The sequence below is a fragment of the Mus musculus genome, chromosome 5, assembly GCF_000001635.26.
Source record: "Mus musculus strain C57BL/6J chromosome 5, GRCm38.p6 C57BL/6J".
Lineage (NCBI taxonomy): Eukaryota > Metazoa > Chordata > Mammalia > Rodentia > Muridae > Mus > Mus musculus.
In genome coordinates, this window is record NC_000071.6 from 107,376,248 (window position 1) to 107,396,203 (window position 19,956).

At 40.7% G+C, this 19,956-nt stretch overlaps 1 protein-coding gene, 1 long non-coding RNA gene and 1 pseudogene across 14 annotated transcripts in view; 1 reads left to right on the top strand and 2 right to left on the bottom strand.

The window, feature by feature from the left end:
• The window catches only part of Brdt (bromodomain, testis-specific), a 55,946-nt gene extending 45,132 nt beyond the window's left edge, over positions 1-10,814 (top strand). For 6 of the 12 annotated variants that reach the window (XM_011249398.3, XM_006534728.4, XM_030254059.1 and 3 more), the window contains exons 16-19: positions 3-115; positions 763-968; positions 1,657-1,837; positions 9,211-10,814. In XM_011249398.3, coding sequence (XP_011247700.1) covers positions 3-115; positions 763-968; positions 1,657-1,837; positions 9,211-9,279 — 569 coding nt within the window. In that variant the 3' untranslated portion in view covers positions 9,280-10,814. The remainder of the gene's footprint in view (positions 1-2; positions 116-762; positions 969-1,656; positions 1,838-9,210) is intronic. The other 6 variants (XR_003955572.1, XR_003955573.1, XR_003955574.1 and 3 more) reach the window with 4 other exon arrangements.
• Positions 1-19,956, bottom strand: part of Gm17202 — a 61,505-nt gene that overhangs the window by 5,629 nt on the left and 35,920 nt on the right. Inside the window, exon 8 of one of the 2 annotated variants that reach the window (XR_880524.3) lies at positions 13,235-16,832. The exons of the other annotated variant lie outside the window; for it this stretch is intronic. This is a non-coding gene — a long non-coding RNA (predicted gene 17202). Of the gene's footprint in view, positions 1-13,234; positions 16,833-19,956 lie in introns of those variants that run through there. 2 annotated transcript variants of the gene reach the window in all.
• Gm8152 lies at positions 5,048-6,008 on the bottom strand (annotated as a pseudogene).

The following is a 19,956-nucleotide window of genomic DNA, read 5'->3' on the forward strand; positions in this document are numbered from 1 at the left end:
AGAGTATGTGCTTCTAGGTGATTGCAAGCGAGTATTGCTTGGCCCCCCTGTGGTGCACACCTCTGCTGAGAGCCTCACAGTGCTGGAGCCAGAATGCCATGCTCCCGCGCAGAAGGTAAAAATGTTGTGATTGTTCTCAAGGGTTGAGAGGACCTGAGATGTAATATGAGTTATGTGGAAGATTGTTAAACACTAACTTAAATAAGATTAGATCCCTAAGCCAAACTTTTGCTTGTGTATCTCCAAGCTGCGGTGATGAATTTCTTGTTTGTTTGTGTGTGTGTAGCAGTGGCGTCAAGCTGTCTTTAGTCTGCAGAAGAGCCCACCCCCCCCCTCATTCAGAGCACACACTGGCAGCTTTGCCTTCTAGATGTTGAGAAACTTGAACTGTGAGGGCCTGTTCCAGGCCTTAGAGACACATTTTTAAACTTTGAATACACCATTTCTTTTCTTCCTCCTTAGAAGTACTCAGAGCATAAGCTCAGCTTCACTGTTTCTTAAGATAATTGTCTGGACAAAACACCTAACAGTTCACCCTGTTAACACGCAGAAGTAAACTACATTGAAACTGTCTAGAACCTTGGTGCTTTAGTTTGATCTTAGATAAATAGAGTTTAAATATCCGTTTTCCCCAACTAAAGTTAAAGTCCATGAAGGCTTTTACAACCTAAGCCTGCTCTATTAACAAGACAGAAGATATCATTTTCCTTCCAAAATCTGATTGACATCTAACATAGGCTGAATCAATATTTGTCATTTTAGGATATAAAGATTAAGAATGCAGACTCTTGGAAAAGTTTAGGGAAGCCAGTGAAAGCATCAAGTGTACTGAAGTCTTCAGATGAGCTTTTCAACCAGTTTAGAAAAGCTGCAATAGAAAAGGAGGTAAAGGCCCGGACACAGGAGCAGATGCGGAAACACCTGGAGCATAATGCGAAGGACCCAAAAGTATCTCAAGAAAATCAGAGGTCTGTGCTTACCGACCTTACTGGCCATGGGAGACTAAGGAATGTATTTGGCAGTTTGTCAGCTTACTGTGATTCAGTTGTCTAGTAGAACACACAACAAATTGTCATTACAAAAAAGTGTAGCTTATTAGTATTTCTCTAAATTATTGTGTCTATTTAGTAGAAGACAGAAATAGCAAAGAAATCAAGCTAGTAAATTTGTAACTGTTACCAAATTATAATTATTATATATTTCCCTGAACTGTCTTCCAAGCATTTCCATTCTACTATAGGAAGACAATGCTGTGTTGTGTTCAGGGCCACAGTTTTCTAAACCTTTCCTTTTTGTTGTTAATATAGATTGCCCTATGTAAAACTTGTCATTCAGAAGTAAAGTTCAGGGGTTTGGAGCGGTGTATAGCTCAGTTAGTGGAATGTTCACCTAATATGTCCAAGGTCCTAGATTTGATCCCTGGTATGGTAGTACTTGACTGTAATCCCAACAAGGGGAAGATCAGAAGTTCAAGGTCATCGTTAGCTACATAGGGGCTACATAAGGTCCTGTCAAGAAAGGAGGAAAAAGGGAAGGCAAGAAGGCCTTGATAGCCGGGAACCCAGGACATGGCTTTCTGTAGTTGTTTAATCATGTCATTATAATAAAAATGTTAAGGAACTTGAAACCTACTTTGAGCCATTCTATTTCTTTAAGGGAGCCTGGAAGTGGATTGACTCTAGAATCTTTATCAAGTAAAGTGCAAGATAAGTCTCTTGAAGAAGATCAGAGTGAACAGCAGCCACCGTCGGAAGCTCAAGACGTAAGCAAGCTCTGGCTTCTCAAAGACCGGAATCTAGCGAGGGAGAAAGAGCAAGAGCGCAGGAGAAGAGAAGCAGTGAGTACACTAGCTCCCTGGGCCCGAGACATCTCAGAGACGGCGGTGTCACCTCATTGGTCTAAAATAAGAGCTTAAAATCAGGTTTCATAATCTAAATGAGCAAGCTTACTGTAATGCAGACACACTGTGGGACCATTAGACTGCCTGGGCTCAAAGCCTGGCCTCTGATGTTTACTAGATTTTGCCCCTGGCAGTTTATTTATTCTTCCTATAACTGAAGCTCCTCATTTTAAAAAGAAAATAACAATTCCCTGTAACAAAGTAAATGAGCATACTTTGAGCACATAAAGGAAGTGACTGGCGTGTGAGTGGGGCAATCACTGCTGGCCATTACTGCCCTTAGAAAGCTCAGATCAGTCAGACATGGCGTGTCTTCCAGGTCAGTGTTTCTCGGGGTGACAGTACACAGCATACAACTCACCTCAATAGCGCAGAGTGAGGTGATTCAGCTTCAGAGGCTGTCATTCACAGGGCCAGTGCAACTGCACTTGGCATCTACCCTGCATCATGGTCCTGCCTGTGTCAAGTATGGCATGGCATGTCTGTGTCCTCCAATCTAAAAATATCATTCCAGGCAAATCTCACTCATGAACCCATGAGTGTAACTGGAGTTGTTTACAGGAGTAAGTGTGGGTGAGGGGGTCATGTATAGGAACCTGGCAGCTTTTAGGCATCTGTCCACTGGAGTCTTTCTCATCTCCAACAGTTAACTGCTTCTGTATCCCCAGGGAGGGGAAGTGTCTCGTACACCTTTAAGCCTCCTCCCAGTCTTGTGAGGGTCCCATGTGTATAAAGCTGCTGCTCTGATTTTAAATGGCAGTCTGCCATGCCCAGAGGAGACAGACTTCAACAGCACTGTCAGCACCAGCACATCACTGTAACCCTGAGTTCCCTAAGTCCACAGTGTGGGGCTGGAGAAATGGCTCAGTGGGTAAAGCACACACTTGCTGTGCAAGAATGAAGCCAGAGTGCAGATCCCAAGAACCTACTAAATGCAGGGTGAGCATTGAGCCTGTAATCTCGACACTGGAAAGTTGGAGACAAGAATCAGCAGAGCAAGTGGCTATCTAGACACGAGAACCAATAATGAGCTCTGGGTTCTAGTGAGAGACCCTATGTCAATAGAGAAGATGGAGGGCAATCAGAGAAGATACTTAATGTCAGTCTCTAGCTTTCACATGTATATGTGTGTGTGTGTGCAAGCGTGAGCACACACACACACAGACACAAGTCCATATTATAGTAGAATTAACTCATTGTGTTGTATCTTCCGTGTCTGTATGTTTTATTACTATGTGTAAATTATAACTAGGTTCATTATGAATATGTGTTGGTCATATTCACACCCCACAAAATACTCTTGACTGAAGCCTTTCCTACGAGCCTCTTTGTCAAATAGTTTCCCTTTTATTCTTGTGACTTTCACAAAAATCAAGCTTCCACACAATCTATTCTTTCTTTTCTGAGTCTGGTGTATGTTGCTGGACATGATGGTTTTCAGTCCTATTTTCCTGCCTACACGAAAATTCTCTCTCCTTAACAGTTGAGGGATACTCCATTATAGATATAGATATATACATGACAAATTTTATCTATTCATCTGTTAATGAGCACCTAACTGCTGTGAATAGTACCACGGTAAATGTGGTGGGTGTTCAGGTGTCTGTTATCTACTGATGCTGATTCCTCTGGGTGTGCCCAGGAATGGCAGGGTGTGTGTTTATAGCTTCTTTTTGAAGACCTTCCAGACTGATTTCCATAATGTCTTTACTAATTTCTGCTTCCAGCATTCCTTAGAGCACCCTACATCCCTGAGAGCATCTGTTGCTTTTGTTTTCTTGCTGATTACCGTTTGCCTGTGGGAGATGGATGTCAGTGTGGTTTTGAGCTCCACTGTGGCAGGAGATGCTGAGCATGTGGCTATGCATTTATTGCTATGCAGTCTTGCTTTTGTGTTCTCCTTTATGGATCAGATTGGTTTTCTTCATTTACACGTTACATTATTTGCCCTTTCTGTGTTTGCCCTGTCTGTTCTGAGTGGCAGTCCCCATCAGATAAATAGCTGGCAGGTTTCAACACTCTGTAGACTGTCTCTCCACTCTCATTCCCCATGCTTAGAGATTCATAGTTGGGGTTTTTTGTTTGTTTTGTTTTGTTTTGGTTTGGTTTTTCAAGACAGGGTTTCTCTGTATAGCCCTGGCTGTCCTGGAACTCACTCTGTAGACCAGGCTGGCCTCAAACTGAGAAATCCACCTGCCTCTGCTTCCCAAATGCTAGGATTAAAGGCGTGCACCACCACGCCCAGCTTGATTCGAAGTTGTTAATTTAAAGCAATTGTATTTGCCAGTTCTTGCCAGATTTCCTGGCTATAATCCTGAACAGTCATTGTTCTGGCTCAAATCTTGAAGCATTGTTTGCCTCTGGTACTCTCAAGCTCTTCAGGTCTGTTCTTTTTCCTCTCATTCTAGATTTTCTGCTAACTCACTGATCATTTGAAAGTGAATTGTTCAGTTTTCATGTGTTTGTGTGGTTTCTCTCTCTACTCATTTTTAGTTATAGTTCATTATGATATGAATGAACACAAGAGGTTATTCCAGTGATTTGGTATTTGTTAAAACTTTCTTTGTGGTCTAAAATGTGATCTACTTTGGAAAAGCCAGTTAAATGAGCTGCATGAAAAAGAGCATGTTTTCTGTTGCTACCGGATGGCGTGTTCTGTAGATCCCGAGTTCATTTGATCCACTACACAGTTTCACTCCGAAGTTTCTTATGAATATTTGTCTGACAGCTCTATTTTTAAAAAATAAAAAATGTTATTTACTTGAGCATTCAGAATGTCAACAAAATAGCTGCATTTTTTTTTGCAATTACAGAGTGGTATTCAGTTAACAGAACAACAATTATCTTTGTATAAGCTGCATCAGAGACAACTGAAGATGAAAAAAAATAAAACCCAAAAATAAAACCAAGAGAAAAAAAAAACAAACAAAAACCAAACTACTGTCCCCGTATATAACTAATTTGTGCTGTGCACCAACAAAAACCTGCTTTAAATTTCCATGCCATTTTCAACCCCAGACTGTACCAGGCAAAGTTAATGGCTATTGAAAATACCACTAAGACAGGGCTATCTAAAGACACATTTGGTAGTGTGTTAACTATACAAAAGAAGACACTGTACAGTTTAAAAACAAGTCTTACACAGCCTTACATTTCAATTTTTTTTCTTTAAAAGGAGTGAGTTGTGTACAGGGGGGTTAAATAGACAAGGAAAAAACGGCACTAGAACCAACTTATTCATCATCATCATCTTCTTCCTCTTCTTCCTCCTCTTCCTCATCCTCTTCATCTTCCTCATCATCCTCCTCATCATCTTCCTCTTCCTTCTTTTTCTTGCTCTTTTCAGCCTTGACCACCCCCTTTTCCGCTGCATCAGGTTTTCCTTTAACTCTGCAGGCAGCAATATCCTTCTCGCACTTCTCCTTCAGCTTGGCGGCCTTCTTCTCACAGGGCTGCTTGTCATCCGCTGCAGTGTTGTTCCACATCTCTCCTAGTTTCTTTGCAACATCACCAATGGACAAGCCAGGATGCTCGCCTTTGATTTGGGGGCGGTACTCAGAACAGAACAAGAAGAAGGAGGCCTCTTGGGTGCATTGGGGTCCTTGAACTTCTTTTTGGTCTCCCCATTGTGGGGAGGATGTAGGTTTTCATTTCTCTTTCATAGTGTGCCTTGTCAGCCTTTGCCATATCTTCACATTTCCCCTTTTCTTTAGCAGACATGGTCTCCCACCTCTCTGAGCCCTTCTTGGAGAACTCTGAGAAGTTGTCAGAAGCATCTGGGTGCTTCTTGTGCTCCTCCTGGCAGGTTTGCACAAAGAATGCATATGAGGACATTTTGCCTCTCGGCTTCTTAGGATCTCCTTTGCCCATGTTTAGTTGATTTTCCTCCGAGAGGCACAGAGTCGCCCAGTGCCCGTCCAGCTCGAGCTGTCTCTATGGAGTTCAATGTACTGCAATGGCTGTGAGAGTGGGAGCCAGAAACTGTCTGACAGCTCTATTGATGGAGTCTTGGAGTTACCACTGTAATTGTGCATATCTATGTTTAAATGTTTCTTCTTAGCTGTGGCATTGATTGCATGTTAACTTCCTAGAAAACAACAAATGAAATTCTGCCTGCCCTGCTTTCTCCCTACTTTCCTCTCAGATAGGACTTCAGCTATGTAGTCTAAGTTCACGTGGAACACACCATGCTCCTGCCTCAGCTTCTTGAATAATGGGATTAAGGCTTTGGCCTCCAGCAAGAGATGACTGACTTTTTTTTTTTTTTTTTTTTTTTTTTTTTGGTTTTTCGAGATAGGGTTTCTCTGTATATCCTTGTATATCCTTGGCTGTCCTGGAACTCACTTTGTAGACCAGGCTGGCCTCGAACTCAGAAATCCACTTGCCTCTGCCTCCCGAGTGCTGGGATTAAAGGCCGTGCGCCACCATGCCCGGCGCGATGACTGACATTTAAACGTGGTTATTTTACTGTTTGTGGTGCTTTGGATAAACCCAGGATATTACACCTGCTAAGAATGCCCGCTAGCACTGACCCACATCCTCTGTTTAGAGTTTATCATATCACACTGCTTTGATAGAACTTCTACCATACTAGACATGTTCTATTGTCTGTTTTCAAATATTTGTGGGATTTGAAGTGAAAGTTTTGGGTTATGTAATGTGATGGAGACTCACATGGTATCTTGTTGAGGCAGACTTACGTGGTGTGTTGCTGAGTCAAGATCCATGGGAGGATACATGATATTTGGAGAAAGTATAAATAGGGCTCAATAGACAGTGATGAGGTGCTTGCATAGCTAGCCTTGCAACACTTCCTTGGTCTTGAGTCTTCACTGATCTTTTCTTCATTGAGAGGGATATGACAAAGAACTCCTGGTGTCCCAGCTGGTTTTGGTTGCTCCCATTGACTCAGGCTGATTAGGTGGAGGCCTGGCTGTTTCTGCTGGATCATGCCGCTGCTGTTTATTTGTGCTTGGTATCCTGGCATTACTAGACTAGACTGTTAGTATTCTGACAAACAGATTAGAATCACCCTCAAAGAACTACTTCTAAACAGGTCCACATACAGGTCCTATTTACCATCTTTTCTCCCCTTCCTTTGGACAGTGGGCTAGAAGGGGGTCAAAACATTTAAGAACCCATATTAAAATAGGTTTTAAAAAAAATCTAAGCCTACAGGGATTGTTTTTCTTTGGGGAACTGGGAATTTTATACTAAAATTCATAAGTCCTCTTGTTAGGAGTCACAAAGGCCTGACTTTAGTCACCTTCTAGTACTTTTTCAAGAGTTAGGTGTCACCTAATATCCCAGCTTGGCCTGATGGCATTGCCAATATCTTAAGCTCTGCTCAGGACATTTAACAGCACCTCAAAGTCCACATCATGCCAGTCTCCTTCATCAGCCCTGTAGTCTTTCATCTGAATGGCTGGAGTGTGATAGGGACATAGAGAACGCAGTCTCCAGCCTCTAGCCTGCCACAAAGTCAAGTGGTAGTGAAGTTGTGGTCCCTACTATAAATTGGTGGAGAGACTGATTCTCTACTTATAAGTAGTCTACACGAGTAGATTTTAGCTAAGATATATGTAAGTCTAAAATAAGATTCTACATATACCCTTTAAATACAAATTTGCATTTTTACTTAAATATAAAAATGGTTTCATTACACTTTCTTCCAGTTCTTCAGTGTGCCTTACATAGGGCAGTGTCACACGACACTCAGATCAGGAGTACATCTCAAGCTCTCACGAGGCAGGAGAAACCAAGCTTCGTGTAGTTATGCAGACTAGACTGTCGGCAGCCTAGGAGCTTCATGTTTAAAAAGTCTTATAAGAAAAGAATTTCTTACAATGTGTTCAAGTCACACAAGCCTTCTCGTCTTTGTGGTGCTGAATAGTTAAAGCTTTTATTATCCTTTTAGTAGTAGGTCATGGCTCTAAGTCTTCCTACACAGCCAATGAAAATGCCAGTTCACATCCAAGAACCAACCAACTAGCTGCTAGGGCTTTTACATCTCACTGACCTGTGACTATTTTGTGTGGTGGGGGCAGAACCCTTTTAAATTTTCATGTTTGCTATTACTTGGGACAGAGGACCTTGGAACCTGTGCCCTTGCTAGAGCATCCCCACTGGCCTCATGTGTCACTCATTCCCTCATACAAGGGTTGTGCTAACTCTATACTAGAGCCTTCTCTCAATGAATTCCAGCGTTACATGACAGAAGAAGCCTAAGAATATAGAAGCCACGCATCTGCTGATTGACTTAGTGCTTTCTCACTGTAGCCCATTTCTAAGATCGCTAATATGTAAATGAGCACTGTTCCTAGGACTGTGCTACAGTTTGAGCATACTTACATGGAGCACGTTCATAGAGAGCACATTTGGGTAGAATTTATCACAGTTAGTGCCAGGATCAATGAAAGCCCATAGCTCTTACATTTACCTGTTATAATTCTCTCACACAAGGATTATATTGCTTAAGATTACTTTAAACTTTTTAAAATATTTATTTTATTTATTTACTTATGTGTGTTCCCATGTGTGTGATTCATGTGAGTGCATATGTGTTCACATGAGTGTCTCTCTGTGTGTGTGTGTGTGTATGTGTGTGTGTGTGTGTTTGTGTGTGCCTTTATGTACATGAGTGTGTGAGTGCCTACAGAATCCAGATTAGTCAATCTGCCTGGTTAGAATTTCAGGCACTTGTGACCCATCTGACATGGTGCTAAGAATTGAACTCGGGTCTTTTGTCTGGACAGTGTACTTCCTTAACCACTGAGCAATCATTCCAACCTGGTTTAAGCAATTTACTGTGTCTAGTGCCTAGTACCTCCTAGATTACAGAAATAAACAAGACAGGGCACTCTCATCATCATCATTCTCTCTCTCTCTCTTTTTGGTTTTGGTTTTGGTTTGGGTTTGGGGGTTTGTGTTTGTGTTTGTGTTTGTGTTTGTGTTTGTGTTTTTTTTCAAGCCAGGGTTTTTCTGTGTAGCCAGGCTGGCCATTAACTGGAAGATCAGCCTGCTCTGTCTTCCAAGGGCATTTGCTGTCACCACCAGCTCCAGCTTGCAATCTTACTAACTCTCCCTAAGTACTGAGAGGTTCTTCTTAGTTGGAGAATTGAACTTCACATCTACTTTCTTGTGGCATTTTATCACATGGTTAATATATTTAAAGGAACCACATATTTTAATTAAAAATTGTAGATGAGGTCATTAAGTTATTTATATTTTGTATGAAGCCTTTTCAAATGTATAACTATTTATATAAATTCATAGCTCTTAAACTAATTAGAATATTTTCTTCTCTACAGATGGCGGGTACCATTGATATGACTCTTCAAAGTGACATTATGACAATGTTTGAAAATAACTTTGATTAAAACTCAGTTTGTAAATTAACCCTCAACTTTAAATGAAAGGTAAAAGTGTTTACAGTGGGCGTGGTTAAAGTGGTTACTTTAAACACCAGAATGTCAATCACTGATTGTGTTCTGACTGCCCTAAATAATTTTTCATTTACATTTTAATAAATATGTTCTTTTAATGACATAATTGATAAAATGTTTTATAATTTTGACCTCTGAAAGTGGATAGATTTTATTCATCCTAAAGAGGACTGTCAGTGATGTAATATAGTCCTGATCTAAGTCTAAAAGGGATCATCAGATTGAAAACAAATGAAGAATACATAAAAGTATATAAAACACGTTTTGTTGAGATTTTAACTTTTGTTTTTTGTCTAAACCTGTTTGTTGGTTAGTTGGTTTGTGTCCTTGTTTGAGACAGGGTCTCATATACTCAGGCTGGCTTTGGTGAACTCAACATGTAGCCAAGGCTGGCCTTGATCTCCTGATTCTCCTGCCCTCAGCTCTCAAGTACTGGACTCCAGAAGTGTGTCTTCATGCCTGGCTGAGTTGTTAACTTTTCAAAGAGATATGTGTCTGCTGTCAGAATTGTAACAGAACTTCTAACAAGAATACTTGGTTTCCATGTGAGTCACAGTGTGTCAGATTCTCTGCTAGTTCCATGTTTAAATTCCATACTGCCTTTTGTTTTAAAGTAATATTAGCTATGATTTGAAAGGTGTTAAATTTTAAGCAAAGTAATAGTAAATATTGTGTATACAAGCTTCTGTGGGAATGTGTCAGACATTTCTTAAAATGTGTAGGTGATAGCAATGAATATTTGCCTAACCAGGGGAAATTATAGCCTATGAAACATTGATGTTTTGTCATTTTTCAAACTGCATGCATGTCTAACCATATGTAATCTTTTTTAAAATTTTAAACCTTTGAACATTTGAAATATAACCTGATTAAGGCAATGCTGTGATCTAAAGTACAAACTCAGTGTGTGTCCAGACAGGGAAGTGCACACCTGCTGTCCAGACAGGGCAGTGCACACCTGCTATGCAGACAGGGCAGTGCACATCTGCTGTCCAGACAGGGCAGTGCACACCTGCTATGCAGACAGGGCAGTGCACACCTGCTGTCCAGACAGGGCAGTGCACACCTGCTATGTAGACAGGGCAGTGCACACCTGCTGTCCAGACAGGGCAGTGCACACCTGCTGTCCAGACAGGGCAGTGCACACCTGCTGTCCAGACAGGGCAGTGAACACCTGCTGTCCAGACAGGGCAGTGCACACCTGCTGTAATTCCAGTATTTGGGGGGCAGAGGCAGAGAAGGAGTCACTGCTGATAACTCAAGACCAGCCTGGTTCACATAGCAATCTTCAGATTCTGGTCATAGCCAGACCTCCTTGATTGAGAAGAACCAAGAAAGAGAGAGAGAAAGAGAGTAAGAAGATGGTATTGCTTTCAGGAAACATTGCTTTCAGGAAACAACCAGAATTAAAGTGATAGATATTTTGTTGTACCTATTTTCTACTTTTTAATTAAAAACTTTATATGATATATTCTGATCACAATTTTCCTGTCCCTACGCCTCCCAGATGCTCCCACCCACATAACTCCACCTCTTCTTCCTCTCTCATTGGAAAACAGGCAAACAAACCAGATTATAAATAAATAACAAAGAGAAAGCACAAGGAACATGCACACATACAATGGTAAAAAATACAAAACCATAATATACAAGCAAAGGACCAGGGGAAAAAAGCCCAAACAAAGCAAAATCAGACAAAAAGCAGATAAAAACCCATTGAGGTCATTTTCCATTGTTTACCTGCTGCTGGGTCTTGGCCCCCCCTTAAGTGTGGTTAATATGCCCAGCAGGACTTCATTGGAGAAGACTAATTTTTCCTTTGCAAGCAGATGTCATTTTCCTGTGTCAACTTAACCCTCTCAGCACTGGGACCCCATCAGGCTTGAACCTGTGCAGACTATGTGTGCTGGCACAATCCGTGAGTTCATACATGTCAGTCCTGTTTTAACCAGAGGACACTGTTTCCTGTAGTCATCCATCACCTCTGGCTCTTACAGTCTTGCTGCCTCCTCTTCCATGGATCAGCCTAAACCCTGAGGGGAGGGCTTTGATGAAGACATCCCACTTAGAACTGAGTGTTCCAAAGCCCCTCACTGTCTGCACATTGTCCAGTTGTGGGTTTCTGTGATCGTTTCTGTCTACTGTAGGAAGGAGCTTTTCATAAGATGGCTGAGAGAAACACTGATCTATGTGTATAGCAGAATATCATTAGGAATCATTTTATTGCCATGTTCCCTTAGCAAAACAATAATGTGGTTTTCTCCTATGCCCATGGCCACCCAAGCAGTGTCAGCATGGGTTCCATTTCAGAGTGGGACTTAATTCTAATTAGAGAATGATTGCTTACAACATATGTTGTTTTTATTGCACCAGAATATCAGCTATGCAGGGATGATGTCATCTTTGATGACTAGTCTTGTGGTGGGGCTGGTGATTGTTTTTCTCCTCTGGAAGCAGGCAGGTGTCTTCCAGTACCATGGACACCAGTCAGTAGGGACAGAGGCTTTAAGTAGGCACCAGCTTGACTTTCCTGTATTCAGTGAGATATCTAAGTGTTGTCTTTCGCAATGGGGCCTTACCATCAGTTTGTGGAGAGCAGCCAATATCCTTGGCAATAGCCTGAAATGTTTGGAAGTTTCATGGACCCTTTGGCCAACTGTCAATGAAATATAATCCATTCCTGACACTGGAGGTTTCACCTGGCACTGAGATGTCTAATTGAGGTACCATCTCCCACATTACTTGGGGATTCCATTTAGATCTCTTTCGTATATATATTTAATAAGGGACAGTAGTAGGTTGCCATATGGCCCCTCAGATGGCCCTTAGTTGCCTCTCCCCATTTCTCTCTTTTACAGCTTTCCACTCACTCTCCCTGTTTAATGTTCCCACTCCAGTCTCCCCTATGTGTAAAGCTTTTACTTCCCCAGATGATGGGCTGAGATGAGAGCCCTACCAAAGCTGTGCAAATGCATGGCTCTGTCCTAACTATCCCTAGGCCTAGGCCTGGAAGCTTTTAGCCTCCTTACAATCTAGTTTTCCAAACTGACTAATTAAATGCAGCTTCTCTCAGCTTCTCACTGAATTGCTCTACTTGACCTCATACTACCTTCCGCAATCAGTTCTAATCTTCTGGCTCCTTCTCATTCTCTGCCGTATTCTGCCTTCACCTGTGTCTAGCTTGTTCTCTGTGCAACCTTTCTCTCTCTAATCTCTCTCTTTCTCTCTGTTCTTATAGTTTCTCTCTGTTCATGTGCTGTTCTTGTGTGAGCTGGGCATATCTCTGACTCATTCTGTCAGAATTTTTTCTGATTTGTCACTTTATCTGTCCCTCAATTAGACTTCACTTTCAAACATGGCTGCTTCCTTCTACAAACTAGCCTTACACCTTCACTGTTAGGGAATGAAAGTATGTACTCAGGGTGTGTCTGTATTCCAGCCAGATAACACTGTAATCCCGGGTGTGCCTGCATTCTGGCCAGATCATACAGACCTCGAAGATCATTGGATGCGATCCCTTGCCAGAGCAGCCAGGTTCCTGGATTAAAATTCCTCTACACTACCCCCTGTCTCTCAATAACTATATATTCTATTTCCCTTTCCCCCTGGTACCTTACTCTGTATCTAACATCTGTGATTATATAGATTGTAGCATGCCTATCTAAGGCTTCAAAGCTAATATCTACACGCAATAGAATTCATATAGAATTTGTCTTTTGGGGTCCGTGTTCCCTCCCTCAGGATGATTTCATTTTTAGCTCTATCCATTTACCTGTGAATTTAATAATTTTGTTTAATGGCTGAAATTTAATATCCCACTGTGTAAATGGAACTTTTTGAAGTCATCCTTTGTCCCATTGATGAACATCTGTGTTGTTTCCAGTTTGGCTTTCATGAGTGAGAGCAGCAATGAAGGTGAATGAGCCAGTGTCTCTGTAATCAGACGCGGGGTCTTTGGGTGTGTGCCCAAGAGTGGGTAGCTGGATCTTGGGAGTAGATCTATTTCTAGCTTCTAGACAAACTGCCACACTGATTTCTATAGTGGTTGTACAAGTCTGTACTCCCACTAGCAATGCATAAATGTTCCCCTTCCCCACATGTTCACCAGCATGAGCTCTCATTTGCTTTACTGAACTTGGCAATTATGACTGGGGTAAGATAAAATCTCAAATTAGTTTTGACTTGCATTCCCCTGTTGAAAAGGGATGTTGAATATTTTTGAAAAGCATTTCTCAGCCATTTGTATTTCATCTTTTGGGAACTCTCTACTTAGTTATGTACCCCATTTTTTTTAAAAGTATGCTTTAGCATTTCTTTTACTTTAAGTTTCTTCTTCCTTTTGTGCTAGGGATTGAGCCAAAGGCCTCACATTTTTTTTTAAAGATTTATTTATTTATTATATGTAAATACACTGTAGCTGTCCTCAGACACTCCAGAAGAGGGCATCAGATTTCATTACGGATGGTTGTGAGCCACCATGTGGTTGCTGGGATTTGAACTCGGGACCTTCGGAAGAGCAGTCGGCACTCTTAACCACTGAGCCATCTCGCCAGCCCCCATGTACCCCATTTTTAATTGGGTTGTTTTCTTGATATCCAGTTGTTTCAGTTCTTTATATGCTTTTGATATCAGCCATCTACAAGATGGGTAGTAGTTGATAAAAATCTTTTCTATTCTGTGGGCTGCCCCTTTGTCCCAATGTTGGTGTCTGTTACCATACAGAAGCATCTCAGTTTCATGAGGTCCCATGTTAATTGCTGTTTTCCTGTGCTAATGAGTTCAAGACTATTCCCACTTTCTTTAATCGGATTCAGTGTATCTGGCCTTTTGTTGGGGGTCCTTGATCCATTTGGAGTTGAGTTTTGTGCAGGATGATAAGTATGGATCTATTTGGATTCTTCTACATGCAGCCATCTTGTTGGCTAGGGGTTTATCAATCTTAATGATTTTTTAAAGATTTATTTATTTATTATATGTAAGTATACTGTAGCTGTCTTCAGACACACCAGAAGAAGGCATCAGATCTCATTACAAATGGTTGTGAGCCACCATGTGGTTACTGGGAATTGAACTCAGGACCTCTGGAAGAGCAGTCAGTGCTCTTAACTGCTGAGCCATCTCTCCAGCCCTCTTAATGTTTTTTTTTTTTTCAAATCATAGTTTCATTGAAACTTTGTATTTTTGTTTGTTTCTATCTCATTGATTTCAGCCCTGAATTTGTTTCTTGCTGTCCACTTTTTGTGGGGTGTTATTTCTTTTTGTTATGCTAGAGTTTTCAGGTTGTTGCTAAGTTACAAATATGAGAAAAATCTCTCCAAATTTTTCACGTAGGCACTTAGTGCCACAAGCTTACCTCATAACCATCTTCATTGTGTCTCACAGGTGTGTGTATGTTGTGTGTTCAGTTTCATTCAATTCTGAAAAGTTTTTAATTTCCTTCTTGATTTCTAACTTGTTTCATTTTTCACTCAGTAGGAAGTTGTTCTGTTTCCATGAGTTTGTAAACTTTCTATTGTTTCTGTTGTTGATGATATCCAGCTTTAATCCATGGTGGTCAGATAGGATGCAGGGGGCTTATTTCAGTTTTCTTGTATCTGTTGAGATTTGCTTTGCATCTCAGCATGTGGTCAACTTTGGAGAAAGTCTCATGAGGTACAGAGAAGGTATATGCATTTATGTTTAATGAATTGTTCTGTAAGTATCTGTTATATTACTGGTTTGTAACATTGTCAACTCCAGTATTTCTCTGTTTAGTTTTTGTCTGGATGACCTATCTATTGGCGAGAGTTGGGTACTGAGGTCTCCCACCACCAATGTGTGAGGTTCAGTATGTGATTTTAGCTGTTTTAGCATTTCTTTTATGAACTTGGGTGCACTTGTGCTTGGTGCATGGATATGTAGAGTTGCAGTGTCCTCTGGGTGGATTTTTCCTTTGATGAGTATTTAGTGTCCTTCCATGACTCTTCTGATTTGTTTTGGTTTGAAGTCTATTTTGTCAGATATTAAAATGGCTACAATCTCTTCCTTTTGGGATCTATTTGCTTGGAATATCTTTTTCCATCCTTTTACCTTGAGGTGATGTCTATACTGATAGTAAGGTGTGTTTCTTGGGTGCAGTACAAAGATGGATCCTGTTTTCTAATCCAGTATGTTAGTCTGTGTCTTTTTATTGGGGGATTTGAAACTCTTCTTGAGAATGAACAACAAGCAGTTTTTATTGGTAGTTCTTCTGTTGTTAAAGTTTGAATCCCATCCTCCCTTGTGACTCAGTGTTCTGGTATTATTTATTCCTTGTGTTTCTTGGATGTGGTCAGCCTTTTCAGGCTGAAGTACCTTCTGTAGAGCTGGATTCATAGGTAGATTCTGCTTGAATTTGGTTTTGTTGTGGAATATTTTTCTTTCTCCATCTGTTGTGATTGACAGTTTTGCTGGGTATAGAGTTCTGTAGATATATAGATAGAAAGTTTAGTCTGGATTGGCATCTCTCATCTCCTAGAATTTGTAGAACATCTTTTAGGCCATTCTGGCTTTCAGAGTCTCCACTGAGAATACTTTTAATGTTCTCATCTTGTTGCGTATGTTTAGTGTTTTGACTATTGTGGAGATTTTCGTTTCTGGTGTATTGGTTGCTCTGTATGCTTCTTGTACTTTGATAAGTACCTCCTTTAGGTTGGGAAGCTTTCCTTTTATGATTTTATTGAAAACAGTTTCTGTGCCTTTGGCCTGGGTTTATTCTCCTTTCTGTTATTCGTAGATTTAATCTTTTCATAGTGTCCCAGATTTCCTGGATGTTTTGTGCCTGAATGTTTTTAGATTTAACACTTTTTTTTTTTAACTGAATTATCCATTTCTTCTACCTTGTCTTCAACACCCAAGATTTTCTCATCCATGTCTTGTGCTCTGTTGGAAAGGCTTTCTCTGATATTTTTGTCTGACTTCCTACATTTTTTTCATTTCTAGTTTTACCTCAGTTGGGTTGTCTTTATGATTCTGTTTCACCTCCAGGCCTTGAACCATTCTCATTATTTCCTTCCACTGTTCATTTGTGTTTTCAGAGGCCTCATTAAGGACTCGTTCTTATCAGTTTTAGGGTCCTTAACTGTATTCGTAATTGCTATTTTGAAATCCTTATCTCGTAGCTATGTTGCCTTTCTTATGGCTTACTATAGTAGGGTAGGGTTCCTGGGTTCAGGTGGAGGCATATTGCCTAGAGTAGTAATCATTGTGGTTTTTGCACTGGTGTGTAGGCATTGGGGCTTAACGTGATTGAGGTGCCTGTAGATGCTGATTTCTGGTCTGGTCTGGTCTTTGTTGAGTGAGAGTTTCATCCCTTGGCGTCTGTTACCCTCTCTGGATCATAGGAAAGTGTGGCTGTGGGTTGCCTAGGGAGTGCTTCTTAGGTTGGTGGGTGGCAGAGAGAAATAGAGGTAAGCTAGGAGAACAGCTGAGAGCAGCTTCCAAAAGACCTGAGGGGAGTTTTTCCACACCTAGAGGTATAAATAGAAGGATAATTTTTTAACTAAGCTCAGCTTTAAAGAGAGACGATAGCATTTGATGCAGACATTTAGGGGAGGGGAGGGGAGGGGAGGGGAGAGGAGGATGATAAGGAGGAAGCAGCAAAGTTCATGGTGCATGAGTGTGGGGTGAGGGGAGAGTGGGGAGAGGAAAGGTTTCCCAGGATTTGTCTTTAGTTCAGAAGTGACCTCTCCAAGTTTATTCCTGTTCCCTAACACTTTGAAAAAATAGTGATAGCCCCTAAAACGTTTATTAAAAAAATAGAAACATCATCATTTCTTTAAAACTCTTTGTAAAAGTATAGCTAAAGCAGGCTCCCTATCTGTGGTCTATGGTCCTGTTCCCTCTGGCCTCTTGTTCAACATGCAACAAGAAGAGCCAACTCCCCAGATCCACAACCTCCCCATTTTTAGCGCTTGACAGTTGAATTATCATAGTCATCATACATAAAACCAGACAGAGTAACAAGTGTCTCTTTTTGCCCATATATTTCCTCCTCTCTTTCAGTTTTCCATCTTAGCATTCTTTCTTTCTTAAAAACCCTCCCATTGGTGTCAGATAAGGCCGTCCTCCACTACATATGTATCTGCAGCCATAGATCTCTCCATATATACACTTTGGTTAGTGTTTTAGTCCTTGGGAGCTCTGGGTGGTCCACTTAGTTAATATTGTTTTTCTATGGGGTTGCAATTCCCTTCAGCTCCTTCGGTTCTTCCCCTAGCTCTTCCACTGGGAGAGAGGAGGGGAAACTGGGAAACGGGATATTATTTGAAATGTAAACGAATAAAGTGATTAATAATTTTTTTTTTAAAAAAGAAGGAAAAACTTGTACTTAGCCAGTCGTCCTGGTAGGAACTTTTGACTTCTTGAGCATCCTAGAAATGCAATGTGTTATCAGTTGTGCCACAGAGCCCATCTACATCATGAAAGGATGTTAACATATCCGTGGCCTTTCCCTAAGAACTTCTGTCCGTATGATTAAAGAGCAAAGTGAAACACAATGCATCTCTAGTTCATGCCCTCTGTGCCTTACCCCAACTATACATCAAAATTGACTATATTTTTAGAAGGCCTTATTTGATTGGTTAAGATATTTTTGCTTATTGTACGCTTGCGATAGGTTATTGTAAGTATTCCCTAGTCTACTTCTCAACACTATTGGTTGTATCATTTGACTAAATTCAAACCTTCTGAACGCTGCTTGCTTTACACCCACAACACTGAATATGAAAATTGCAACACTATGATTGCAGTCTCTTTACATTTCTGACTTTACACTCAGTTGAGCATCATGTGGCCATGGGTCTGAGTTTTCATGATTTGTTCATTGCTTCATTGCCCCTGGACAGTCAGCTGTAGTTCATTCACACCTCTGCTCCTTTCAGGAAGCCACACAGCACCCACGGCCACAATAACTGTGCCACTTACTTCTCCTTGCTGTTGCACTGAGATAACCAGAGTCACCTTGGGAGAACTTCAGGGAGAGGACCGCATCTGTGGGGGAGGACCACAGCTGCAGGGGCAGCATCACAGCTGAGGGAGGGGCATCACAGCTGCAGGGGGATCATTACAACTGCAGCTGTCCCTCCTGGAGCTAATTACCAGCATATAAGTGGGCTTTTCTGAAGATGAAGGGGAAAATTACCATTTCCTTCTTTATGTTGGCTTCTTACATTTTTGGCCCCTTTAAAAACTTTTTTCTTTATAGCAATTTTTAAAAAGTTATTAAGACAGGTCTGGAATTGTAGCTTAGCAGTGAAGTGCCTAACATGTATAAATCCGAGAGTGTATAAAGACAAAACCCTCCCCTTAAAGCTTAAAATTCTGAAATTTTTAGTGCAATCACTATAGGAAAGATAGATTATTATCTATCTGTAATTCTCTGTTTTATTACGGATACATTTACAGTTTGTATTACATTTTGCTGTATCACATTAGTTTGTGTATAATGCAGAAGTAAGTAGTTAAAATTTGCTAAGTCTGAAATCATAAAAAGTTTATACATGAACAGTCACCTCAGGAGATATCTCTTTCTCTCTCTCTCTCTCTCTCTCTCTCTCTCTCTCTCTTTATATATATATATATATATATATATATGTATGTATGTATATGTATATATAAAATATGTGTGAATACATATATGCATATATGTATATATCCAAGTATAAAGTCTATTCCCTTTTAATAAAAATATTTTAGAAATGATTTAAATATAAAATGTAGAGAAAGTTTATCTCCTTGTATCCAATTACAGTGAGAACAAAGTTGATGTACTCAACAATGAGCTTGTAAACCTCATTCAAATATGGAAACATGGGGATCTGTTTGACTGTATTTTACAAAAATACGGTGATTTTGCTGTCTTCCTGCATCATGACTGTCCATGTAAAAACACAGTTTTTGCCTCGGGTATAAGAGATGGTTTGTTCTGGAGCCCAATGTGAGTCTTCATGACCAGAAAACTTGCTCAAATGTTATGTCTCAACATGGAAACAGTATCTGAAGTGTTCATAGTAGCAAGGTCATAAATCAAAGAATCTTTAAAATACACTGGTGAGAACATCAGAGGGTCCAGCAAAGCTGGGAAGTGTCTGCTGGCCTCAGATGCTATGTGCTAACAGGCTCTGGACTGATGGAACCTCTACCTGCCAAGAAGGATTTCACCTGATAGTCACAGGTAGACCAAACACAAAGTCGGCCATTAAGGAGTTCCTGATCCTCCTGCCTCCGCCTCCCAGGTGCTGAGGAGTTCACCAGGCACTCACCACCACACCTGGCCTCATGTATTTTTGTACACTTAAATTCCAGATGTGCTTTTATGTAGAATTCCATGCCTACGAATCCATTCTGCCTATGCTTTGAGGTGGGCGGGCATTTGCATTCCTCTCTTCCAAATCACTTGTCCTTGATGCGACCACAACTCTTTTACTAGACTTCTGTGTTGAGTGACTGTTGTTACCTAAGACTTATGGTGGTCACTTTATCTGGTATGTAGTAGTCAGATGAATGGAGAGTGTTATGATTTTAAATCAGAGTAGATAAGAATTAAATTTAGAGACCTAACAACTTAATTTTCAGTCTTATAAGTACACCCTG